At 36.0% G+C, this 21507-nt stretch overlaps 1 protein-coding gene across 1 annotated transcript in view; it reads left to right on the plus strand.

Annotated features, from left to right (window-relative positions):
* NAA16 (N-alpha-acetyltransferase 16, NatA auxiliary subunit) overlaps nt 1–21507 on the plus strand; it is a 73442-nt gene that overhangs the window by 14286 nt on the left and 37649 nt on the right. The window contains exons 3-9 of the mRNA XM_075708922.1: nt 747–851; nt 4968–5125; nt 6423–6557; nt 12645–12798; nt 14394–14513; nt 16656–16751; nt 20504–20610. Coding sequence (XP_075565037.1) covers nt 747–851; nt 4968–5125; nt 6423–6557; nt 12645–12798; nt 14394–14513; nt 16656–16751; nt 20504–20610 — 875 coding nt within the window. The remainder of the gene's footprint in view (nt 1–746; nt 852–4967; nt 5126–6422; nt 6558–12644; nt 12799–14393; nt 14514–16655; nt 16752–20503; nt 20611–21507) is intronic.

Raw genomic sequence — 21507 nt, forward strand, 5'->3', positions numbered from 1 at the left:
GGAGGAAAACCAGAGTACAGTGATGCAAATGTGACTAATCTTCTGGCAGGGACCCAACCTAAATGGTCTCTTATTTAGCAAAAAAAAAAAATCTGGAACAGCTTTCAGGCATAGTGCATGCATTACATGCAACTTGTTTCCCACAGTGTTACTTGAAGAATGGGGGAAGAGAGGGAGCAATAGTCATATCAATGTATGATTTGGTATCTTGTGCCTCTCGGAATGTTGATTAAAATGCTACTACTTAAACGTTTTTTACCTCCAAAATACTGTAGTGGGAAATATGCTCCTCTTAACTAATGCTTTGTAAGCAACCTGTAATGGTGGAGCTGACTGTGACAGAGATCTGTTTCTTATGGTATGACACAACTGAATTAATTTTTTTTTTCTTGTTCTGCCTGCCTGGAACTTTAGCATACATTGAAAAGCTCTCTAAAATTGCTTTAGCTTATTGTTAAATCCCTTAAAGCCAGTTAAATGTATTTTTTAATTAATAAAGTTTGTGTTGTCTGTGTTCATCACATCTGTATGATGCTCTGCAGTGATCTTTTTTTAAGACCAATTTCAAGAAAGGAAATGCTTCCATATAACAGCCTTCAGCTGTGCTAGGCTGCTATCCTGATCTAAATTTATCATTTAATGGGGAATGTCGCTGTGTTCAGTGACGAATAAAACTTCAAAGGGTATCTGCACTGTGAAACTGGCATATGGGAAGTCAGAAACAAAGTATATGATATTTCTTACAGAGACGCTCGCAATGAAAGGACTGACCTTGAACTGCTTAGGGAAGAAGGAAGAAGCATATGAATTTGTTCGGAAAGGACTTCGTAATGATGTAAAGAGTCATGTCTGTATCCTTTGTAATACAAAACCTGATCTTTTTGCTATGAGTTCTCACTTCTGTGTATCATTTGTTGCTACATCAGTACATACTTTTGAAGTACATAATGTGGTCTGAATAAAAAAAAAGTCTAAAATAAGGTGTGTACAGTGAATATTAATTGGTAATCAAATACCTGAAACAAGGTTTTATTTTCCTCTCTACAATTTTGCAGAATCTTTAAGAAAAATGCCTTTTATCTCTTAGGAAAAGACTATCTATGATGTTTACTTTCTGCAGACAGTAGGTATGGCTTGTAAAATCTGGCTGCTTCTAAAGCTTTCTTCTCTCTTACAGGTATAAGAAATCCAGTCTAGAGGTGTTCTGAAAGTGTCTATTTTGCCACTGAATTTTAGATAATGGTTTAGGTCTACTGGCTTGATGATTACTACTATGTTCTAAGCTTGTCTTCCAAAAGTTTGTACCTGTGAAATACTTAACAGCTACCCAAAGAGCTTTAGGAGTAGCTGTCTTCTGTTTAAGCCACAGGTAGGAGGCTACTTGAGATTGGCACAGAATGCCTTGCTTGTTCTGTATGTGTTTGAGTGGCATGTTAAGGGGCAAATTTCCCATTAAATATTTAAGTGTTTAACATTTTTTTTTAAAAAAAAGTCTTCCTTTAGTATCACAGGAAACACTTTCTGATGGCCATCCAGTTAAGACAAAGGGATGGCTTTTGACACCATTCCTATATTAAATGTCTAGGGAGCTTGAGGTTGGGGAAAAAACCTCTTAAATCCATATGCTTATCAGAGTTACTGGAAGTATGCCATAGAACAATCAAAGATAATTTGTACCTTCTTGATGTTAAAAGCTGAATGCCTAAGGAATATCAAAGCAACTTCAATCAATGTGTAAGAAGTCTTGCACCTTAAATCAGGGAGCAAAAGAATCTGGTCAAGTTTTCTTGAGAGATTTGGGGGATTCTGATTCCTAAACAAAATTCTGCAGTGGGATCTCTCAGCATCACTAATTATTGTCTGCAATTCCTGCTGACTCTTAAAACTGTCTAGAAGACTTGCCTACAAATGCTGGAGGGATCTGTGCTTTTTCAGATCTAATTTGGGGAGTGGGGTGGTCAAAGGGACCCTCTTGCTGGACAAATTAAAAAAAAAAGAAATATTTTTTGTTACAAGTTTTAGTGGATTTTTATCACTATTTTAATTACTTTTAAACTTACGTTGCCTTAAGAAGACTACAAGGATTTTTGTTTTCTGAATTCAGAGAAAGTGTAAACTCATCTGAATCCCATTAGGCACAAATGTTTTTTTTAAGCTGCATCCATAGAACTAGCTCTGGCAAAGCAAGAAGTTCCAACTTTTTGCATTCAAGTGTATTGTTACAGCTCTACAGAGAATCCCCTAGAGTAATCTGTCTATGCAGAATTACTTCTCTAGTGAGCACAAGCTAGCTGATGCTGAATTAATTGCAGACTAGGTGTCAGGTTTGTCACAGTACTTTCAGTTGTCATCTCTTGATTAAATTCTAAAGAAATAGCAAACCTCTTTTACCACACTTTAAGAGCACCTGATGTGCTATCATAATGTCACTACCCAAATATCTGAATCTTTCCTGATGGTAGGGCTCCAGTACATGGAGAGAGTCAAGACTAGAAGAATATTCTATGTATTTTAGCCCATGAGAAACTGAGATCTGAGGCTGAGCTTTTTAATAAAGGTTCTTTCTACCTCCTTTGCAAAGGCTTGTGACTAGCCATGAAGTTCTGATGGAAGCTTGAGGGGCTCTTGATCCTCAGTGCTACTTAGGCAGAGCTTGGGAGGTTCTCTAAAATAATATTTACATTTCCTGTTTTATGTGTCATTTGGTTTAAAGGGAGAGGCAGGGCATAGCTGCTAAAGTCACCTTGTTCCAGTAGCTGGTTTCAAGGAGGTGCAGTATATCTGTGTTCTTACTTTCGTGTGGTAACGTTTGAAGGTGCTTTTGGTGTATTTTGTCATACGTGCTTTTTAGAAAGCACCTGCTAGAGGGTATTTAAAATATAGCTGGTCACTTCAGTGTTCTGATTTGTTTAAGGAGGAGTAGAAGCTTTTAATTCTTCTGTGGTTCCCCATATTGAGGAATTTTTTGGGGGGGGTTGGGGGGAATGGCTGTTGTAAAATTGTTTAGAAATCCAGAAATTTTCTGGTCAAACTACAAATGAATTCTGACCCGTTTTTTGGATATCACTTGAGTAATGATCTGGTCAGAGATCTACACTTATTTCAAGAATAAATGTTTCGGAAAGTGGCATGTTACACTTGGGACACTGTAGGAACACATGCAAGACTGCCTAGAGCTGTCCACTATAATAAATTGGTGCCACTGTGTTTTATTGGCTTGTATCTGTTAACATTTCTTATACTTAGTCTTGACTACTGTACACACTCATTTATGAATGGGTTTATGCTTTTCTTTACTTGACTGCTTGGTGAAGAATATGATTTATGAAAGATTAAGCCAGATTACCAATTGAATCCAGGAATGGTAGTGATGCCTGATAAATTACTCAAAGTGTCTTCTTAGTCCAAGTACACTGTTAAAGTGCATATCCATTCTTTTGGACTGAATTGTCTTGCTCTAGGTGAGACTCTGAAAAATCAGTAGTTCTGAGGGCAGGTATATGAAGATGCTACATGTAAGTTTGATCCATGTCCTGAATATTTGAACTCAAATAGGCAAGGCAGGATTTATAGAAAGAAGTAGCAGTATTGGACCAACTGTTGTAACTGTATCCAAAATCGTTTTGTCCCTTTCCCGTTTAGTCTTAAATCATCATGGCAGCAACAGCAGCTCTTCTAGCAGTCTCAAAGATGCATATGGAGTTTTTGTGTGCTTTGGCTGGCTGAAATTAGCCTGGTGTTCCTGTAGAAATGCAAAATGGAGTTTCTTGCTTGTGTATTAAAAGTTTACTTCAGACTATTAATTCTCGCAAGTCTTTTGGCTGGAGTCTTATATCTTCTATTCTTGATAATTACAAACCAGCTTTATATCTTCATATCTAGAACTTACTTCAGGATATTCTAAGAAAGAGGGAACTTAGTTCTGTTTCTTTGATTAATTTGACCAGGGTAACACGTTGCATTTATGTGCTTTCTAAATTTTGCATCTCAAAAAGTTGAGAAATGATTGTATCTTTGGAGAGAACAGTTGTGTCTATTTCAGTTCAGTAGCATAAGAACTCTTAAATATTTTGGTGATTTGTGATATCTTAATTGAAAGCAGGTGAAGGATGCATATACCTCTCCCAAAGATTTGCTGTGTTCTGCTGCCTCAGGGGTGCATGGGAGAGCTGCTTGAGAGAACTTGTGAGCTACTTCTAATTTGAAAATCAAAGTAAGTTCAGGTTTACTACTGTGGAATATGTTGCCTCAATGAGTTACTAGTAAGCTGGAGTAGCAAAAGGTAGATCATGCCAAGTAATCTTTCTTTTAATACGACTTTTGGAGACTGATGTAAACACACAGTGTAATGCGTTGCTATGACATATGTTGGTTTCATGCTTTGAATTCAGAATCTTTCCAAGATAAAAAAGGATGCTTGTGAGAGAAAAGTCTATTGAAATGACACACTACTGATGGAAGTCTGAGATGCTGAGAATGTGACAGACTTCTGACACACAGAAATGTGAAGATTTCCTTTCGTCAATGAATAAAGTGTAGCTCTGTTTATCCCTTACTGTAAAATCTGGAAACTAATTGAAGTTGCAGATAGGTGAGAGAGGAAAAGTAAAACTTGTACACCAATTGCATTGTTAGAATGAGACACTTCTAGGAGCAAGAATTCCTACTGTAATTACAGTAGTATATTTTAAACAGTACATCTCTAGGAATAACTTCTGGGTCCTGTGGAGTTTGGATCATTTAGTTTGTGTAACGGTGTTTTGGGGGGGGTATGAATGTGACTTAACAGAAGACTTTTGAATGAGACTTTATTGCTTATTTGGTAGCATTTAATATTTTAAAATGTGTCAGTAAGGTCTGGCTGCAGTGATCAAACAATTTATAAGGGTGCTGGTTTGGTCTGCAACACAAATGCGCTGCAGTTACTTTGTGAAAATTGTGAGTGTATCTTCCTTAACGTGCATTAGGTTGGCATGTCTACGGTCTCTTGCAACGTTCTGATAAGAAATATGATGAAGCCATCAAGTGTTACCGGAATGCACTGAAACTAGATAAAGATAATCTACAGATCTTGAGAGATCTCTCTCTCCTGCAGATTCAGATGAGGGATTTAGAAGGATATAGAGTAAGTATTCTCTTTGAATTCCTATTTATTGCTGTTAGCATTTTCTTGTTATTCTATTCCATTATTCAGTCTTTCATTGGTAGTAATTCTGTTGCTACTTGGTTTTGCTGTTTCAAAAGTGTTCTAAGCTTTTGTTCAGGAAAGCATGAAATGTATTGCAGCAGAGCTCCTTGTAATGTTGAGAACAGAACTAGAAGTGCAGTTATTCTCTACAATTTGACTTGTGGATCACCTTGTAAAACTCTAGTTCTGTTCTTAACTCATTTTTCACTAAAACAATGAAAATAAAAAGGATAAGACTTAAAGCATAGCAAGTAGGAGTACTTACTGTGCTATTGTGAAGTGCTGCAAGTGGTGGTTTGGGTGTGTATACTGGAGGTGTCTTTTTGTGAGAAATACACTATCATGTATGAAAAACGGGTAGACGTGGCACTTTGGGACATGGCTTAGTCTAGTCTACCCTTAACTGGTTTAGTGTGGACTTGGTAATGTTAGGTTAATGGTTGGACCGGATGATCTTAAAGGTCTTTTCCAACCTAAACGATTCTATGATTCTATGTTTGTTTCGAGTATGTGGGAAACTTGCCCCATGATGACTGATTTCTTGAATCCCAATATTGATTTTATCATAAATAAAACCTTAAAATTTGTCTAAAATCAGGGTTAGTGGTTTCAAAATGGCTGAACTGATTTGGCTGTGAAAGGGAAAAGTCCTGCTCCTCTTCTATCCTCTGTTTAATGTGAAGTAGAGGACTGGATTGTGGGCTACAGCATTAGTTGGTCTCCTTCACTAAGGATGTTGAATTTGCTAATACAAGAAAAGGGAATAACTGATTTAGTGATATGATTTGACTCAGGAAGGGGGTCTGAGAAGTACTGCAGTGGTATAAGTATGAGGACCTCGTGCCTGGGCACAAGGAGATTGGGACTGCTCTTTCAGTGGCAGTGAGCTTGTGCTTTCTAATGGAAAACCCGCTCTGAGACTTCAAAGCTCTGTCTTTGGAAATAATTTAGGCCCTTAAGAGGTACTCTTGAAAATGACACCTTCTGTGTCCCAACACACAGATTTTATGCTTTGTGCTGTGACTCCTATATGTTGAATGTAGCCCCCAGATTTTTGAGAAGGAAACATGCTGCTTTTCCCCAGAAAAGCATTTAGAATTTCAAAAATTGCCTAGGGCTTTAAAAAGATATCTTAAAATGTTAGCTGTACTGGTGGTAAATCATCATAAAGGTATATAGTAACTCTTTTTTTTTTTTAACGTGTTGTTTTTAAATTGCTCTTCTTTCATTGAAGGAGACAAGATACCAGCTACTTCAGCTACGCCCCACACAACGGGCATCCTGGATTGGATATGCCATTGCATACCACTTACTAAAAGATTATGATATGGCCTTAAAACTACTTGAAGAGTTTAGGAAAACCCAACAGGTAAGACCTTCCTATTCTGGAAAGAGAACACTTTCTGTATAAGACAGAATCTGAGGAATTAGTTCTTCATAATTAGGAAGGTCTCATTAGGAACCAGTTAAGAATTAAGTAGAAATCTGTTATTTGTGGAGCTTTCTGCTTTGAGCAGAAAGATTTCCAGGAGCTTAGCAGTTGATGCAAATTATACAGGAATACTTTTTCCCCTTGCAGTAGACTGTTAGGGTTGAGGATATAAGGGTAGGCTGATGTGGAGTGACTGAGTAACTTAATGTTTGTGAGGCTTGTAGCTAGAGAAAACCTGTGATGATCCTGTCAGTTTACAGTAGGTAAAACTTCAGAAAATACTGTTTAGTGTTCAATGTTCTCATTTGCCCTTTCTCCTGCCATAGCCTCGATGTCACTACGTGTCCACAAAGAATGTGAAAAGAAAACTTTTTTCATTGCTTTGTATGCATCTGTATATTATGCACTTAAAATCAGTGCTTGGTGTTAATGTGAAAACATAGCTGAAAATTCTTTGTTTGAGAAGATTTGGTGTTACTGAAACTTGTTGGAGTAAATCAAATGGCACAATGCTAAAATCCCTAAGCATAACCTTTTTTTTGAGAGAGACTGTTCTCTTGTTCTGTTATTGGTAATGCAGAACTATGAAGTCTGAATTAACAGAACAGAGTGGATGTGTTGATTGTTCTGTAACATGGAAAGAAAAAAACATTTACAGATGCATTCAGTTTGGGAGGCGTGCTGGAAGTATCATAGGCAGATAGTAAGATATTACCTGACCTAGATTGTGATTTTTTTTTTTTAAACAAAAATCTCACATCCTTTCTGAAATAACTGCATTTGAGATCTTAGCCAGAATGGGACTAACTGTAAGAAAGGAAATAATTGCTAGGAGGGACCAGTGTTTGTATCTTGATCATGTATTGTGGCCAAACAAAGGATGTTGCATGCCAGGTATATATAGCCTGATACTTCAAAAGAGCTGTAACTTCAGTGTTGAATAAAAGCTGAAAACAATAAGCTTAAATGAAAATCGGGTCCTCTTTTTTGAGCATTTGATAGCCAAAAAGTCATGGTTCTGGAATGAGTCAGCAGAGCCCAACTTGAGTTAAGTGTTGAAATGACTGTTTGAATTAGAAAGAATATATAATAGATGGAAAAACTGCACATGAAGTGTAAGAAATTGAGGTTCTTTCAAGGACTGAGAGGGCTTAACAGTGGTATTGGCCCCTTGGAGAGAACAGAAGTGTTGCTGTTAATGTTGTTTTACTCTAAAAGGTTGTGTGTAAATATGGTTGTTTGAGGGCAGTCGTCACGATACGCTCTTCAGTCTAGTGACTAAGCCAGATTCAAGTACCATCTGCCGTAGATGAACATATTAAATCAGTCAAGTCTGCTGTGCAAGTTATCACAATCTTAAATCTCACCCTAAAACAAAGAAATCCTGATAAGATCTCAAGCTCTGATGCCATTTTTAGTAAAACTGGAAATATTTGCAAAATTGCCATAAATAGGAAAATGGTTTGTACTTGAACAATGAGCTGTTTAACTGTTGATTAGCATAATATCAGTCACAGGCAAATGGCAGAAAAGCTGGTTAAGCATTAAAGGACAGAAATATGCTACAAATGTTGGACAACATGAGTTTATAGAAAATTAGTCTGCCAAGCCTTTCCTCTTTTTTGAGATTGATAGGGACAGTTAAGTGGTATATTGTGTTTTCTCCCCCAAAACACTAAAAATAAGGATGACCACATTAGTTTCATTTCTCTTGCAAATAGTCTTGTACTTTGCTGCGCTAGCTCCCCGAGGAGTACAGGCCCATGTAGAGCCCCAGCCATTGGAAGAGAGAAGCAATGTGTTGGGTCCAGAACAGTCAGGAGAGCCCAAGCAAACTCACAGCTGAGTTTTGCCCCACTTTGGCTCTTCCACAGTAGTCCCCAAATGTACTGTTTGTGGAGTCTGTGGATATTTAAGTCCGGTGCTTAAAATAGTTGAGTTCAGGATACTCCATTGATCTTTGAGGAGGTATATACTTCTTGCTTGCTTTACTTTTCAAATCTCCCCTCTTGCCCTGTACTTTGCACTCCAACTGAATAGATGAGCTTTTGTGACTGACTTGACAGAATATTGCATGTGACTGTGATAAAAGGGTGATGTTCAATGTTTAAAAGGAGGTTTGAAAGACTGAAGGGTTTCCGAATCGCTGGTGAATCTTTAACAAACCGATGTTTTCAAGGAGTTTTATGGCGATCTGTATTAGGCCTGATACTGTTTACCATTATTGTTAATGAATAAAGAAGTAAATGTAATGTCTTATGTAAAATGCTGCTGTTGTAATAATTGGTAAATAATGGTGATGTAGGGTGATCGTATTCATTTACTTGGATTACTTAGGCAGCTCTGTCCATTCAGATGTGAATTAACACAGCCAAAACCAAGCAGTAAAACTAAGAAAAAGATCAAGGAACTGTCACTTTAGTGATTGTAGGTGAGTATCTGAAGATGCAGTATTAGAAAATAATGGAGCTAATCTAGCTACAAGCTGTTGCCAAAACCAGCAGTCTGACTTTTTCCTGTGTGCTCCCACTGCTTCCTTGTGCAGCACTGGTTGACTCGTGGAGGGCTGGTTCAGGAAGCCAAAGTGACAGAAAAATAATCACTCTTTTGAAGGATTGATTGGCTGAACTGAACAACTGTGAGGTGAGAGGGGAAGGAGGAAGGGGAATAATAGAGGGAAGTGAACTGCTTTTGTTGATCCAGGCTGCAGTTGGATTGACTTAGCTTATTGTAAAATTACCCCTCAGGGTGGACCTGTGGATGAAAAACAAAAAGCCACCCTTCTTTCTGAGAAGAAATAGGGATTCTCTCTATAGAGCACTGATTACTGAGATCAAGACTTACTGATGACCCTGTTTTTAAAAAGTTAGAAAATGTCTTTTCTAACTATGGAAAGAGGACTAGAGAAAATGCTGTCTAGTGAAAGGCAGAGATTCTCTTTGTTTACTGTAAGCAGAAAAAACCTAGGTGATTCTAGTACAGTTTAGATAGTGGTCTTGGGAAGAATGACAGCTAGGAAGGTTGCTTAATGGGGAAAAATAAAGGAACAAGTAGTGGCAGGCAGTTGAGCAACAAATTCAAAAGATATATCACTTTTTATCACTGACAGTTTTATTCTAATGGCTAAGTTATCATTGGAAATAGTGAATTTTCTGTCTCTTAGCATATCCAGATCAACATTGCCTGTCATCTGAAAGCTGTAAATAAACCAGATGCACAATATTTCAGTCAACACCAGGTTATGAGGTTGAATGCAGACATCACTGCAGGAAATATAACAGCTTGTGCTGTCCAAGTTAAATCAAATGATTTGAGTCACTTCAGAATTTAAATTTTGGGAACCAAGGTGTAAAACAACTATGCAATTTGTTTTACTGTTGTATGTCCCATTTTTCCTTTCTTCTTTTCCAGAACAAAATTTTTATTCTTAATTTTTATTTTATTCCTAATTTCTGCATCAGGCCCACAATTACAGATATGGACAGAAAACCTCTGGAGTTTTGGGGGTCTGCTCTTAGGTATGTTTTGGCTGCATCTTGTCACATTCTTTCAGTGACAGTTATGTTAGGGCATCTACGGTTGTAAAGTTGATTCTTTTTTTGGTCTAGGAGAGGAAGAAATTTATTCTGAAACAGCAGAATTGAGTTCAAGAGAAAGTTGGACATCTCATGTGCAAGAATCATAACTCTTCTGGGGGAGGGAGGAGTAAAGATGTATTGTGCAGCGGTAACAGTGGCATGGAAAAAACTTTTTATAGTATATCTTATTCTTTATAAGACAATCTGATTATTCATATTAAGTACTGGAGTTATAAGCTTCTTGCCTTCTGATGAATTGCAAATTAAATCATCATTAACCTGATGAGATTTCAAAACATTTTTAAAAATGAACATTTCTTAAAACTACTCTTAAAAATGGCTTTTTAAATGGAGTGACAGTAAGTGTAGTATCTTTCTGGTGGATTTGCCCTATGTGTAAGAGGGACTTAATTTGATGTTTTGACACTTCATAATTTCTTTTGTTAGTCCTGCCAGGCCAGAAGAGGTGCGAGAAGGTTAATTGATAGCTGTTTCTTGTCTTACATATTTTCTTAAGGTTTTTTGGGGTAACCTGTGTTGTGAGGGCCTAAAACCAATTTATGATGTGCCAAAAAGCTGTGCTACTTGTGGAATTTGGATAGTCGTATTGGAGGGGAGGATATTTTTATGGAGGAAGTGAAGGAGAAAGAACTAAATTGGTGCTCTGCAGTTTGTGCTGTGGTATTGTAGTAAGGATAAGCAGGAAGACATGCTTAAACACTTAACTCCCTGTTGCACATGTCAATTCTGTGAAGCAGTTAAAAATGCTTTCCAGGTAACAATGTTTTTATTAGTGTCTTCCAATGTTTAATATGGATAAAAATTGAGCAAAGGTGGAAATGGAGCTGCAGCTAGAGGAAATACACTTCAAGAAATGGGTAGGATTTCATGCTACCTGCTGACTCTAGTATGTGCAAGGTCTAGCCTTGTTTTGTTAGCCATCATTTGCTATAATATGTTAGCAGTTACTAAAAAATACTTGAATGCTGTTATTTTTCGGCCCGAAAACTGATGTTCATTGTCAGATATAAGCTTCTTTACAATATTTTATTTAGTTACACTGTCTTTCAGAACGTTTCTGTCTAAAAAGAAATCTTCCTTCTAAAAATTCACAGTACTATAAAAGCTGCCTCTAAAAATTCAAAGAGCATGTAAACAAATGTTAAATATCATAAAATTGATCTGTGCTTAGGGAAGGGCTGCAAGTAGTGGTTTAGGACAAGAGTCTTTTAATGTGAATGTTAATTTCAACCGGTTTAATGTTTTGGGGTTTTTGTTGTTTATTAAATTACTTGGTTCTTTAAAGAAGACAGAGGAAAAGCTTTACTCAGTGAACAGAAAAGTAATAGTAAACCGTTTGGTGACCAATGTGACTCCAAGGTGTTGCTTTCTCAGGAGGAAAAAATGTGTGTAGTATCATGGGAAAGAATCATTCACACTTATCAAGCTCAGCTGCTTCTTATCTATTTTTATTATTAAAAAAAATCATGTTAGAATATAACTGTCTCTCCTTCTACAATTTCTGTTGAGGGCAGTATATTCCACATAGTAAACTGTTGTATAGATCTGCTGGGCGTTGTCTGCTGACTTCTGCATTTTATTCTTGCAATTTACTTGTAATTGCAGTAGCTTCTGTGTATATTAGTGAAGATCATTTAGTATGAAATAATTATTATAAGTCTGGCAAGACTTTTTTCATTGCCTAAATACACCTTAGGCAGTTATCCCTAGAAAGGAATACTTTTGAATGTCATCCTGTTTCAGTGGCTGATGTATCACTGGAAGGTGGATGACCCACTAGTTTTACTATAGCCTGTAGACAAAGTTCTAGGTATGCAACTGGCAGCAGACCTCAAAATAATTCTTGAAAACACTTCTTGCATGCTTGTGCACTGTATTCTCTGGGGGATTGAAGTATAGTAGAGAGAACACTTGGTTAGAGAGAAATAGGGTAAGCTTCCTGTCTGAAAAATTCTAGTTGTCAAGCTATGGCCAGTATTTGGGTGGTTCATTGCTCTTGGAAATAGTCTGATCCAGAATTCTTGGTATACTGAAAATAAGCATTGTGTTATCCCACTGTTCTGCTACAGAACTTAGGTCAAAATTGTTGTGGAGTACATGAGTCTTTCAGAAGGAAAAGATTATCAAGATCTTTGCAAATTGTACTGAATTTTATGAGAGAAGGCAAGGATTCTGTTTTTTATTAGCTCTCCACAGTGATAGAGAAAAGAGAAATACAGGCATTCTTTTAAACTGTTCTGTAACAAAGGCTATCCTGAATTAATCTAATTTGATTGTGAATAGTGGGAGTTTTACATTTTGAATGTTTGGATGGGTATATGAATAGATCTGATACATTTTGTAGTCTGAATCTTGCGTTCTGTAATATTGCATGCAATTGAGGTACAGGTAAATGTTAACTAACCTATTGCTTTTTTCCCCCCAGATTCCTCCTAATAAAATAGATTATGAATATAGTGAACTGATTTTATATCAAAATCAAGTGATGAGAGAGGCAGATCTATTTCAGGAGTCTTTAGAACATATAGAGACATATGAAAAGCAAATATGTGATAAATTAATAGTAGAAGAAATCAAAGGTAAGTCATTCTTCTTCCCTCAGCTAATTTGTTCTAAACTTTTGCTACTGGCTTTCAGAGATGATAAAGCAGTAAAAAAAAAAAAAAAAACCCCGAAAACCCATGTGCAATCTTTAATTGATTTGAAACAATTACTGTAGGGAAACTGGTAACACCAGACTGACAATTTTGTGCTCAGGTAACGTGCTCTACCAAAGTGGATAGTGGATGCAGGTAGTTTAACTTGGGTTCACACAGGGACAGAGTAGATTGCAGGTTATTATATTGGTGCATACCAGAGTAGCTTTTTGTAAATCAGAGTTAGTGTAACCCAGTATTAATCTCATGAAGAATAATCTCATTAAGAATACTGTTTGTAATACAAACACTGATTTTTCTTTTTTTTTTTCCCCCCTGGACTGAAGTATCAAATTCTTGTTTCCTTAAGCTTTCTAATGTACTTAATTGTATTGCCGTACTCAAGTGAATACTGAAGTTTACTTTTTTTGATTAAAGATAACCCACAGTTGTTCTGTGGATTTGAAGTACTAATACTGAGTTCTGAGTATGTGCAATTATATAGTGTAATAGTACGTATTCTTCAGCTGCTCCTTGCTTGCACAGTTGTGGTGGGTTGACCCTGGCCAGCAGGTAAGCCCCTCACAGCTGCTCACTCACTTCCCCCAGCCTTCCTTGTTGGGACAGGAGAGAGAATAGGAAGAACAAAAGCAAGAAAACTCATGCATTGAGATAAAGATAGCTTACGTGAAGGAGAGTGTTGGGTGGGGGGGGGCGCCTAACCCCAGATCCCCAAGTGATGCAAAGGCAATCACTCGCCACCTCCCACAAGCAGAGTGATGCTCAGCTAGTCTCCAAGCAATGGCTGCCTGCCCAAACACTCCTTCCCCTCAATTTTTATTACTAAGCATGACCCTATATAGCATGAAATATCCCTTTGGCCAGTTTGGGTCAGCTGTCCAGGTTGTGTCCACTCCCAACTTATTGTCCACCCTGGCCTGCTTGCTGCATGGCAGAGTCGGGGTAAAAAGAGAAAACCTTGATGCTCTACAAGTACCACTTAGCAGTAGTGAAAACATTGGTGTGTTATCAGTGTTTAGTCACAAATCCCAAAACACAGTGCTATACAGGCTGCTGTGAAGAAAATGAGTTCTGTGCAAGCCAGACCTGGTAGAACAATTTACTTAGTAGCAAACCAGTGTGATTTAACTGGTTAAAAACTGGTTAGTTGGTGTGAAAAATATAGGTGTAGTTAAGTAAACATCCTGGTAAGAAGCTACTTAGTCATGTGTTGGAGTCCTGGAAGGAAGAGTTGCTTGTTTCTTTGATAATTGCAATAAGCTATTTTACATACTCGGATACAGACATTCAAATCTTTGTTTTCCCAGGTGCTGAATGTGCCAAACTGTGTTGATATGTGTTGTAGCTTCACATAGCACTTGTAATACACAGTAAATGCCTTTGGAAAATAAAGCCTCTTTTTTTAAGTATCTACACATGATTAAGCCTAATTTTATGTATCTGGTTTTGTAAACTTTACTCCCAAGTCATCAATGTTTTCTTATGTAATTCACAGTTCTTTACTGCATTGTTTTTAGGAGAGATGTTACTGAAGCTGGGAAGGCTGAAAGAAGCTGGTGAAGTATACAAAGAGTTAATTGAGCGCAATGCAGAAAACTGGTATTATTATGAAGGCTTGGAAAAGGCCCTACAACCTAGTAAGTTAAGATACGCAGATACACTGAAAATACGTATGATACAGGATATACTTAAAACTCCTGTTTGATATGTTAGTTTTAGATTAAAAAGCTTTACTTGGCAGAAAATTATGTACTTTCTAATCTTGAATATGATATAGTTGTGTTTATCCATTTTAAAAATGTTCACTGAAAAACTTTCATGCATGAAAATACCAACAGCAAGTCTTTCTCTTCTTGGAAGTAAAGGTGGCATTTGTTAATATGCTTACATGAAGAACACTTCCTTGCCACACATGAACTTGGAAACCAAATTGCAATTCATTCCTGTCTAGTAGTTGATTGTCAGACTACTATCATACATGACAAAATAAAATTGTCATTCTGAAACTTGTTTAGGTGGTAGCTCTTTCTACAGGCATGTAGAGAAGTACTCAAATATCTATTTTAGATGGCCTTTTAAAGATAGGCCATCTGAAAAAAAAAAAAAATCTTTAAGATGACTGTTCTTTGGAGGAAAAGGTGATAAATGTGATAATCTTTGTTATTCCAATGCTAGTTCACATTACTGCTGTTCTGTCTTTCCAGGAAAATAGCTAATTGCTGGGTTTTTTTTAAATTACAATATTGCAACAATTTATACTATAATAAGTGTTTTGCAGTAGTAACTTTTCCAAGTGTTCATCTTTACACAGGAACGGTTTCCTTGTATTTCACTGTTCACTAATTAGTGGCAGTTTTATTGGAGTTATTCTGATGACATCATAAATCATAAGCCCACAAGGATATTATTTGTAGATATTATAGCTGCATTATATTTCTCAACCAGCTTTCTTCTGGAAAGTTTTACAGTTGGGTTTTGTAAGGTCTGAGAATATGGGTTGTGATTGGGAAATGAAAATGATTGCATTTGTTGCATTCATGCAGAGTGTAGTGTTGCCCTTTGAATGGTTTTCCTAGTGTATCCGGAGTTGAACATCGTGATTGTTGTCTTGGAAAATGAATTACCCAATAACTTGATTATTCTGTTAGATATAATAAATATGTTGATGAAAATGTGTAGTACTTAAAGAACCAATCCAGTAGTTTATTTGACATATTGAAATCCTGTGTAGATTAAAACTGTACTAATTTATAAAACTAATAATGCTACTTTATTTTTTAGGTGGTCTTAGGACTATTTCCTCCCCCATGGTAAGTTCTGGAGCTCCAACTTGTGACTTGAATTAGGGCTTTTATATGCTTTAGTTCCAATCCAAACATTATTTTAGTATAACTTTTAGAACTCTATATTTCTTGGAGCCACTGGGTAACATATTTCCCCCCCCTTCCCCAAAATCTGAGCTCAGTGACAAGATAAATTGTTTTTCTTATGAAAGGAAAACGGATATATTTATTAAATATATGTTGTGTCATAGTCTTGATCTGTACATTTAGTTTTAAATTGTTTGAATTTAATAATATTTAAGAAAAATTGATCTTAATTATGTGAAAATGGCATTTCAAAGCAACAGATTAGTTTTATTTAAGTTCTAACCACATTGGAGCTCCAAAGCATATTATGGGGGAAAGGGGAGGAGTGGGAAGAAAATATTAAGTAGTTTTATTTTTGTTAAACATTAAAGTGTAAAGAGTTCTGGTGCCCAGTATTTACACTGGTGGTATTGTGCCCTGTTTTTGCTGCCACCAGAGGACCTATAATAAAGGCATGCTTGTTTAGTATGGTATTTGTATACCTATGATTTAGAAATGCAGTATATTTCTCTGAATGCTTTAAGTATGTCTGAAATGGATGCAGAGTGAAAAAACAGTTAATGAAGCTATGAATGTCGAAATACTGTGTGAATGGGTCTGCACAGCGTGGAACTGAAAGAAACTCTGGTACTGTATGATTGAATGTGCAAGGTAATTGTCCTGTTTGCAGTTTGTCCTTACAGTGGTTAATGCTGGTAGCTGCATGTTGTACATACAGTGTGTTTTCAATACACAGCTTCACACAGTGATGTTTATGATTATCTGGAAAAAATAGCTTGAAATGTTTAAGTTGTTCCAAATCCAAACTGTGTAAGAAGTCTAGCTAAACTAATTCTCAACATTTAAAAGCATTTAGAAGAATAGATTTTTATCTCTGTTACTTATATCTATTATATTTACTGATAATAGGCACTTTAGAAGAGAGGCTTCAGATTTATGAAGAAGTTAGTAAAAGACATCCCAGAGCAGTTTCACCTAGAAGATTACCTTTAAACTTTGTTTCAGGTAACAAGTTGCATATCTGTTCCGTAACAGTTTATTTGGTTTTTTCTTAAGTTTTCATCAGGCTGTTGAATGTGCATTTAATATCTATTTGTACATGTATGAAAATCAGATGTACACATTTCTCCTGGAACAGACAAAATTATGTGTTATGTTTTAGGAGTTGATAGAAAAAGTTTATGCACTCTAATATGGTGATACGGACTATGTAATGTTTGTATTAATAAAACTACAGTACAGAATGGTATATAGACTGTAGGAATTCTTGTACATCATTTTTCTGCATCATGCAAGCTAAGAATCAGAAGTGAAAGGTAGGGGGTATAGTACACTTGAATTAAAGGTATAGGGGTGTGTATATACACACCCCTCCTGCATCTTTAAAATATATATATATAAAAAAGCTACCCTGTAATTTATAAACACTGAAATCAGGTATAAATGATGCATATAACAATTGCAATAGTATAGGACTGAATTTCTAACAGGTTTTGTACTGTACAGTTTACACCAGATCTTTTTTATGACTCTGAATGTCTTACTGGTTGTAGAACACCTTGTTGCAGAACCATTGGAACTTAAATCTACAACATAAACTAACTGTGCTGATAATTTAATAAGAATAGGAACAAAAAGCAGGTCTTAAAGTGTTACGTAGCACAAATTATGTTTAATTTTATAGCTAAGTTCTTTTAGTGACTCTGTCCTTTCCAAAGTTGTTTTGAAATACAGTGCACAAATATCCTCAGTTCTGGATGGAATATGTATATACTTTTTAAAACAGAAGGCTATGATCTTCTAAAATAGAAGGAAGGAGGCTAAATGAAGTGGTAAATCCCATAAAAATAGACACTTGGTGTGTAGCTGTCTAACTGCTGTAACTGCAGTAGAAAGCTTTTGGAAAGAAATATAAAGTACATAAGTTAGATATCTAAGTCATGAAATTTTAAAGTTCAGCTGCAAATTCCCAACATACCTGCTCATGCTTTTAACTTTGTGAGGTTAGGTTTTAGTTTAGCTCATTTACTGAGCACCACATTTGTTGTACCTTTAAATGTTACAGAGCATAGCTAGTCCACTTTTCTGTTGTTGCTCGGGAGTCTGAATGTGCATACACCTTTCCTGTGTAAAAGCTCAAGATTTTAACAGCTTCATAAGAGATTTCGCTCTGAAGTTAACACTTGTGCCTTACTTAATCACAGATACTGCAGTTTCTTTGAAGATACAAGGGCAAATTTTAAGGCAGTTCAGCTAGATTTGAAAAGCTAGGTAACAAGTAATTGTTTTTCTCCTGTAATAAAATTGTTACGGTAATACATATCAAACAAGGAAATAACCTGCAAAGTGTTTTTCCTTATCTTTATCCATAGTGTTTTGCTGTTGACTTCATTTCACTGTATGTTTTCACTAGGTTACCTTATCATATCTAACAGTGTAGTTTCACAGCTAATGTTCATTTAAATAGGAATATGTTTGGTAATAAGGATTAGTTGTTCCTACAGTAGCAATAGTCTAAATGAAAGCAAAATTCATGATTAGATCAGTTGAGAAAACTCTGTCAGTAAGCTACTTTCTGCAGTGTTTCATAACAAATAAGAATTTTTTTCCTAAATTAAAACTTGTGTTTCTGTTAACCTATGAAGCTTGTATCAGTCACAGATGTATAAGACTGGTTTTGATCCCCTAGAAATTCATCTATTTACTAAATGATTTCTTGTGTTTATAAGTACAGCAGATAAGAATTGCTGTTGGCAAAATTTAATAGTGAGAATGTGAAGGTATAGAAACAAACTTGTTTGCAGACATGTATTTGCGGATTCCAAGAGAACAGAATTTTTGGTTCCTTGAGGTTGCTGTTCCAGTGTGGTCACTGACCAGTTACTTGCAACCAGCACCGATTCAGAATTGGCTTAAAATACTCTGAAGTGCAGGCTGGTATTAAAAGGGCAGTCCTTCCCAGACCTTGCCATGCATTGCATTTTAATAACCTTGTATTTGATACAAATCAGCTCCTTGGTCCAGCTGAAAACTGCCTTTATGGAAGAAGGCTGTTACAGTTAATTTTCAGACTGATCAAGGGTGTGGGAGGTTGGAGTCTGGCCATCCAGTTTAAGATTTGTTTATGCTGCTGCAAATTCCCTGTTCCTGTGGTCAGGTCTTTTCTGTGCCTCAGACTAAATTCTGAGCTTGGCTTCATCTCATGGGTAGGTGCCTAGCTGTGTGTTTTGCATTTTTCAGACTTTGTTTTAAAGTTGTTCTGCTGTCTATAAATAAATATGTACTTAATGAAAACTTGAATCTTGCTTTCCTAAATTCTGAATTATAATTCTTCCATCAAGAGTATAAATACAAATAATTCAACAGAAGAAATTGAGAAGGATTTTTTGTCATATGGGGTAGCTTCTTGTAGTGCGAGAAAACAAGTTTTAATTAATCCACCTGTTATAAAGCATGTGCTTATAGTCCAGTTATGGATCCCCATCCACAGGTAGTAGGAGTTTCTATATACAGGAGTTTGTTTTAGTACAGCGAGTGAGAACATGAGTTACTTTTACTAGTCTCAGTAACAGTGCTGATAACAGTAAGTGTAGGACAATTAAGAATTGGTGGAAGTACATAATGTTATATGCAAAGCAGTAGTGTTTTCATTTTCTGAATATCTGTAAAACAATCTGTTAATCGAATTTATGTGTTCTTAATGAATTGAAGTTTATTTCAACAGTTTTGTGCGTATGTTAGCATTATGTGAAGTGTACTACTTCCTTGTTTAAAGAATTAGAGAAGTCCACAGCAGAGTAGGTAGTGAAGTGTAGCAACTTCATCCCTATGCAAAGCAAATAAAACCAATTAAAAATTATAAAAAAACCCCTAAAACACACCCAAAGTTGAAACAATTGAAAACAACCACTTTTCATCATAAGAATAAAAACATGAAAGCTGGCTATTTTCCTGACTGGATATCTTCACTTAGAAGAGAAGATCTTCTGGATATCTTCTCTGCTTTTTTTTTTTTTTTTTTTTGGAACAGCATTTCTCAGAAAGGTGGCGTACTGCAAGTACTGTAATTTTTACCTGAAAACATAATTAAATCAGATATTTAGCTTTCTGCAAGTGTATTTTGATAAAGATGATTCTGATATGGTACTCATCCTTCTGAAACCCAGTCTTCTATTCTGTTTCTGATTCCAGAAACAATCATATTATCATCGGAAGTCATGTCCTACTCATAAAAAATAGGACTAGAAGAGAGGTAGAGGGTTCATTTCATCCATCCTTCTTCCTCAAAGCAGGATAATTTATATCTGCACTATTCCTAACACACATTTGTCTAACTTAATCATAAAAACTTCCAATGATGGAGCTTTTACAAGATCTCCAAGGTAATCCATTCCAGTGCTTAGTTATTCTTACCATTATAATTTTTTCCGATGTTTGTTTAAATAGCCCTTGCTACATCCTCTGCAGCCAGCACTTAATACTTTCTCTTTTTAATAGATTTTACGGGTTTGAGGACTGCTACCATGTCTTTGGCAGCAGTTTCCTAAACACTAGCAACTTAAGCATTTTACTCTGATCTTTTTTTTTTTTTTATCTGGAGCATATTTGCATCTTGTTCTTAAGTAACAGGAAAGATGAAAACCCTTAATTGCAGTTTCTCAGTTACTCTATTATCCAGACTTGCACAGCAATTAGTGCTTATATTCATATAACACTTGCAATCACTGACATATAACCAAATACACTTTTGTTTCTAGGTGAAAAATTTAGACAACTAATGGATAAGTTCCTGAGGGTTAACTTCAGTAAAGGCTGCCCACCCTTGTTTACCACTTTGAAATCTTTATATTACAATCCAGAAAAGGTAAAATTTAGTATTTATTTGGTTTTAATGAAGTCTTCTATATTGAATTTCTAATAGACTATCTAACTGGCTTTATATAAATTTTCCTGTAACTTACCAGTAGCTGTTGCTGAACATTTTTCTCCTTAATGTGCTATTTTCTCATATGTGAATGATCCCTTGATGATGCTTAATATGTATGAAACTTCACTTCTGTAGACAGTTGATGTCAAAATGCTTGAAGTCAGATTGGTGCAGAATGCACTGAAGTCCTTGAAAAATCAAAGATAACCAGTAACTTTATTTTTATGTACTTTTGAGTGCAAGTGTGTCAGGATATTTTTCAACTTATGGTTTATGATGTCACCAGAAGTCACGGTTTTAAACTATCACACTGGCTGTTGTTCTACATACATTTCTGAATAGCATGAATACATGAATATGTTAGTATTTATCACAAAGGCTTGTTTCCCATTTCAGTCTTGAGCTAAAATTTCAGTGTTTAATATTTGGACTTCTAAACTCTCACAGTTTTGGCAAAATTGTGTCACATTAGAACTGTTTTTTCACATGTAGTTCTTTGTTCCAAGCTTGTCAGTCAGGTATAGTAAAAATAAATTTTCAAACTAAAGTATGTTATTAAAATGTGTAGAAAATAAAATAAAGGTCAGTCTATTCAGATGTTGCTAGGTTTGCTGCAGGCAATAAAACTCTGGGTATTCTAGTACATTCATGTCTAGGTAAAAAGAGGTTTTTGTAGCTGGAAAACCCCTAAATATGTGATGCAGCTTTTCAACCAGCAGTGGCTATTCCTTTAATTGGACTAAAATTATTATTCTTTCGGTGAGTCTCTTTGCTAGTTGTCCTAACATGAAATTTTCAATACACTTCTGTCTGGAGAATGTATTCTGTACTGTG

Source organism: Pelecanus crispus, chromosome 1, assembly GCF_030463565.1.
Source record: "Pelecanus crispus isolate bPelCri1 chromosome 1, bPelCri1.pri, whole genome shotgun sequence".
NCBI classification, from domain to species: Eukaryota; Metazoa; Chordata; class Aves; order Pelecaniformes; family Pelecanidae; genus Pelecanus; species Pelecanus crispus.